Genomic DNA, 6,000 nt, shown 5'->3' with positions numbered 1-6,000 from the left:
TGGGAATGGCGGCACTCACAGGGATGGTGGTCATCTGGTATCAGCAGACCATCAGCTGTGACTGCTTCTAAATAAAGCAGTCTTTTTTTTTTTAAATGCAGCCCGTTTTCCTTAAAGAAAAACGGAAAGCATTTCGAAACCAAAAATGAAAAGTTTTCTTTTCATTTTTTCTGAGCAGGCTGTGGTCCGTGGGACCACTGCCTGCTCTGAAATTTTTTTTTTGCATGCATTCACAAAGGAGAAGGGGTCCCTTGGGGACCCCTTCACTTTTGCGAATGGGTTGGCAGCAATTTGATATTAGTGCTAACTGCGATTGTTTTGCTACTGCATTCGCGGTCACAAAACAATCATACATAGCATTTGGATTCGGTATTAGGAAGGGTCGCCCTTGACACGCCCCTTCCTAATACCGAATCGCAAACCCCAAACTGCGATTTGGCTACAAATCGACCCCTTTGAGACTAGAAAAATGCTTTGTACATCTGGCCCCAAATCCCTTGATATTTTAGATATATCAGACAAGTGAGCAAACCCGTGTAGAGCAGGTTCGGGAACCGTTAGGACAATGGTTTTAGGCCTTGACTCCTGAACCACAGGATTAGGGTTCAGGCCTTTCAATATCATAATCTGTGCAACAAATTTTAAAGCCATGTCAAATCAAGAAAAATTAGGCTTCGATGTCGAGGAGCAGGATACATATTGTACTTGCCTGAACCTTTACCAATATTTTACTCTACTCAAAGTATAAACCTTTTGACTTAGTTGCTATTAACATTTACCTAAATTGGCTTGATGATTACATTCTTAATTTAACTGTTTCCTTATGAATTGTTGATCTTGCAGCCAGGATGATTATTTTTTTTTTTACTTGATTCTCAGCAGCATAGACTGTGTAGCAGTCTTTGGACTTTCTCTTCCCTTACCAAGATAGTGGAATCACCCTGTCATATAAGATATTTTGCATTTAGGGACATGTTTGCTAATTTGTCCCTTATTTCATGTGGGTGGATTCCTGCATATAATGCCCATCTGCACCTATGTAACGCCTACCCAATGCAAAGTAACGCAAAGCAGAGCTATGCACTTCCTTGTGTTACTTTGTATTTACAAAACCATGCAGAGCAGCTTTGCATGGCTTAGTAAATCTCAAAATTGATTTTGAGCCAGGGGTGCGCCACAAAAGTGATGCATCCTCAATACAAATTAAAGATAAATCTCGACACTAGTGTTTTTCTGTATGATCTGCCTTCTTCATAAGGATTTGGAATCATTGAGCTAGAAGGTACCACTGCACTTTCATTTGCTTTGTTGAACTACCAGTGTCCATGCACGCCGTTTACTATGATTAATCGTTTGGGGAAATGTTACTTTTTAGGAGTTAGTCTAGTTTTTGCTGTCTGAGGTTGTCACTGATGCAATGAAGATCCTTAACTTTAGCTTCTGGCTGGATGAGATGTTCAATATATGAGTTGCCCACATAATGAGACAACACTATTTACTTATTTTTAGCTCCTACTATGCATATGTATTTTTTTCTTCCATTCAGTTGCAAAGATTTGTTCTTCGTGTTTAATTAAATCTCTTTATGGCAAGAGGAGAGAGATCCTTTATTAAGCGTTTTTTATTAGTACCCTAACTATATTTTGTATGAATATGACTATTATTTGAGCTCATTACTTTTGATGATAGTCATCGTAGTTCCAAATATATAGTTAACAAACGTGGAGATAGGGGTAACCCTTGAGTAATCATGCACTCGATATGTGATCTACAGAAGTGAAATTTCCCTAGTGATACATGAACTCTATAAATCAAGACGGCAGGCAACTATTTTATGGAAACTAGTTGATATTCACCGCCAATATCAATCAATGAACCACGATATCATAGTCCACAATTTCAAAGGACACAGACTCTCAAGGCGTACCAACATTCTGATGTCTTTTTAGTCCTTAATATCCAGCAGATGTCTACCAACACCTTCAAGGCACTTTCTGCCTCATGCTTGGCACATAATCCTGGTGGACTGGCGTGAAAAGCATCATTTTTGCCTAAATTGACTTCAAGTTGAAGGTGGCCACTTTCACAAGGATTAGCTGGTGAGTGAGAAGCTTTTACTGCACCATTTTTTCCGTCATTTTTAGTAGGCATTAAAATTACGCACCCATTTTAATCAATGGGCCTCCCTGTGCTTTGCTGCACTAGCATCAACATTTTAAACAGCTAGTGCAGCAAAGTACCACAATAACACCAAACATTTTGACATTATTGTCCTAACGACAGCCATGGTGCACCGTATTGTAAATATGGCGCAACCATGGTGTCGTTAGGTGGGGCAGGGGTGACACAAGAAAAGTGGCGCATCGGGACGGATGAGCCACTTTCGTGTAAATCTGCCCCAAAGTATTTAAATCAATTTGACCCAAGGTAGTTTTTTTACATTAAAGATCGTATTATTTTTTGCTTTAGGGTTGGGAGCATTTATATTGCGAGAAATCATAGGGACAAAAAGTTTAGGAAAATGTGAAATAACAGCCTGGTGATATAGTCGTAATTATGGACACCTTTTCTAAGTTTTCCTAATAGTGCTTATATATTGAAAAAAGGGGATCTATGATCTGTAATTGGGATACTCCAGAAATGAGGGTCTGTTACATGCTACAAATCAATCTTCTTCAGAGGTGGCAGTTTCATGCTCTTAGAAACGGTGCTTCTCGCATGGATGCCAAACTCAGTCAAGGGCTTGGTTGAGTGGCAAAAGAGGTTGGGGAAGGCTGACCGTGTGATAACATGCCTAAGCTGAGGGAGGGGTAGTTTTACTTGCATTCATGGACTTGTGGATAGCCTTTTCCCTACAAGCCAGGGAAACTTTGGCTCATGTTGCAGAATATGGGTATTGAGACTGGCACCCAGGGGCCTGTGATAGCTTCCTCTGCACTAATGATACAGTAAAGACCTGCAGGAGAAATGAGAAAGTTTTGTGATAGTTAATGTTCAGTGACTATGGTGTGCCCTGCTGCTGATCATCTGAATGTCACTTTGCTGGTTGTAGGTCATCTCGTGCCTGCGGCAGGAAGGTCCTTATGAATATCATGTTTTGCGTCTACTTTTGCTGTTTAAACTAAAACATTAGCTGCAGAAAACCGTGGTACAGCATAGAATTCGACGATCACAGGTGTAGCCCAGCAAGAAGCCTAATAAGGAATGGTTTGTGTAGAATGGAGAGGTTGAATGAAGTAGGCTGTTGTAGCTACCTGGAAATCCAATTGTAAGATTATGGTGTCTAAGTGCCGCAGTTCTGAACATTGCAACAAAGATTTATCCATGCAATGTAGGAGGTCTGGGATGTAATGATTCAGTTGAAAAAAAGTTAGTTAACGCCCTCCTTGTGGCCTACTTAAAGAAGGCAGTGTAATTCAAGCTATGAAGCTGAATTGTAGGATATGGAGAACACAGACACCGGATAAAAAGGATAATCAGCTTCTGAGGCCCTTATTGGGTATCATGTGAAGACTTGCGCTGTTTCACGGCAGAAGTGGCTTCTGTAGCTTTCAAGGACTATCTGGCAGTTTACTACAGGTCTGACTGGAAACCGTGTGGCAAAAGAAGGGTGCTTGGCTCCGGAGAAATGCTATAGAATATGTTGTCCTGCAAACAGTTTAGTAACACAGAATGGTGGAGGTACATGAAATTCTGGCCTGTGAAGTTAAAGTGGAATAATGGTGGGTTTACCCACAGCGCGAGAAGGTGACATATTAGTGCATAGGGTACTGCAGACTTTGAAATGTTTGACATTCTAAGTTTGGTCTTTGCACATTGCATTTCAGTAGTTTTTTTGTTCATTTTAATGCATTGGTATTATTACACTATACCTGAAAATAAATTCATCGTTTGTGGGTACTCAGCTCTGACATTAAATTGCATTTTAATTGATTAAGCATTTGCCCATCAACAAATCTCCTTTTGTACGGGATCTCACTGTACGCTGATCTTAACCTTTACGCACCAGTGATGAATTGTTTGTGGAACGGGATTAGTCTTCTCTGCGACACAACAACTGATATTGAGTTAGTGAACCTCACATTGTATTCCTTCTGAACTGTACTCATTTTTCACAGTGGCAAAGTAGTCCTTTAGGCAGATTCATGGTTCACTCCGCTAGTAAACTTGAATCACTAGAGAGCAAATGAAATATTCCTTGTGGCTTTACTACTGAAAAAAATCCCTCCACCTTATTGATGTAAAAAGAGAATTTAGTTTCTGTGTTTAGCGATATAGGCATGCGAAGGTGCTTGGTGTACGCAGGAGAACATGTGATATGTGTAGTAGCTCTCATTTATAAGCTATTGGCTCCTCCACATTTGCAATTTTTACCGATTTACCTCGCCTCTGTGGTGTCCTTTTAGTGTCCAACTGTAGATGGTGTTAGGGGGCGAGTGTTGCACTCACTAATGTGATCAACGCAGGGCATTGGCGTTTTGCAGATGGTTGCACTTTGTCGGGGACTTTATGTTATGGCTTTTCCAATGTCCAAAAGTAGTTCCTTGCTGCATTTACAACCAGGGCAGTTCTGTGGGCAGCAGAATCAGCTTCTCCAGTCCAGTCAGAGGATTCACACCAGAGGCTCACAGCCCTGTGAGCTGCACTCTTTCAGCCAGTTGCCTCCCTAGGTAACTCTCCGACTGAGCTCTTCACTGAGTGCGAGCCAGACCCGTTGGTTTTGTCAGTGCTCAATTTTGTATGTGAATGGTTACACTTTCAGCTTGTTTGATGTTGCTTGAAACACTTATAGAGGCAAGAGACTTTGGGCTCCCTGGCTCAGGGGCGTTTGATCCTCTATTTGCAAGTGGGGTTAATGCTAGGGGTGCTGAGTAGAGTTACAAAGATGAATTTGTTTTCTTCTTCACACGTAAGTACACATTTGGCACTAATGAGGTACCCTGATGACAGGAAATGTCATCTACTCTTTCCTTAACATAATAGCTCAGAGAACTCACTACTTTACTTCTGTAAGGGCAAATGTTTGGAGCAAATCCTCTGATCTAATGCCAGATCCAGCTTCACTTCGACATCTGGAGTTTAGTTTTCTCCCTGATGTATGTACTGAAAGCACCTCTATTTTCCATAAGCATAAATGCTGATGAGAGTACATTTGTTGACTGCCAAGGTCCCACCCAGCGATATTCATGGATCCCTGTGAGCAGGGTGAGTGGACCTTGTTCTGTTGGCCTCTCCTAGGTCTTTGTTATGCTCCAGTCCCACACAACAGTGTTCAGGAGTTTGCACATTGACACCCTTTGACATGTTGTAGATATGGCTCTTGCAGAGTTGGAAGCTGGCAGGAGTGGAGAGCTGATGCCCAGGAGTAAGAATAGTGACTCAAGCTCTAGGCGCGTCTCCCTAAGTCATTTCCAGTGCTGTAAGTATGTGTTGGAGGAATATGTCACCATCGGGTGCAGCATGGCGCCTGCTGATCCAACTTCCACAGCTGCCATTTCTTTTTCATCTCAGACTTCACCTGAAACAGAAGAGACAGAACATGCATCAAGCACACGTCTCTGTCCAGGCACCACTCTCACCCATACTCCCGACCCAACCTTCCACATACGACAGAATCATCAGCACATATTTCACTACTTGCACTAAGACTCTCAGAAGCTGTGTAACTATGGCTACTGGAGTTATATGATTCTAGTGTCCAGGTTGTTTTCTACATAACGATGCCTTCAGCACATTTGCCACATAATACACCAACATACTGGTACTAATGAGGAAAAATCTTTGCCCAAGCAATATTATTGTCTGTATTAAAATGACAAACTAGTGAAACAACATTGCTACAAAATGTGTTGCTATAAGCTGCATATTTTTTTTTTTTTTTGTTGGCACAACAAAGGCATCCCAACTGCATAACTTGGTCCTCCATCGCTGCGTAATTCTAGGAGCCCTAACTACAACCGTATTCTACAGCTCTTTCATATTAAAATATTGAGGTACACC

At 41.5% G+C, this 6,000-nt stretch overlaps 1 protein-coding gene across 1 annotated transcript in view; it reads right to left on the bottom strand.

Moving 5' to 3' along the window:
- Window positions 1-222: 222 nt before the first annotated feature.
- The window catches only part of LOC138261495 (glucagon receptor-like), a 562,622-nt gene continuing 556,844 nt past the window's right edge, over window positions 223-6,000 (bottom strand). Inside the window, exon 15 of the mRNA XM_069210480.1 lies at window positions 223-5,518. Coding sequence (XP_069066581.1) covers window positions 5,444-5,518 — 75 coding nt within the window. The 3' untranslated portion in view covers window positions 223-5,443. The remainder of the gene's footprint in view (window positions 5,519-6,000) is intronic.

The sequence above is a fragment of the Pleurodeles waltl genome, chromosome 10, assembly GCF_031143425.1.
Source record: "Pleurodeles waltl isolate 20211129_DDA chromosome 10, aPleWal1.hap1.20221129, whole genome shotgun sequence".
NCBI classification, from domain to species: Eukaryota; Metazoa; Chordata; class Amphibia; order Caudata; family Salamandridae; genus Pleurodeles; species Pleurodeles waltl.
Note: the sequence above shows the minus strand (reverse complement) of the source record. Positions and strands in the feature narration are given on the sequence as shown.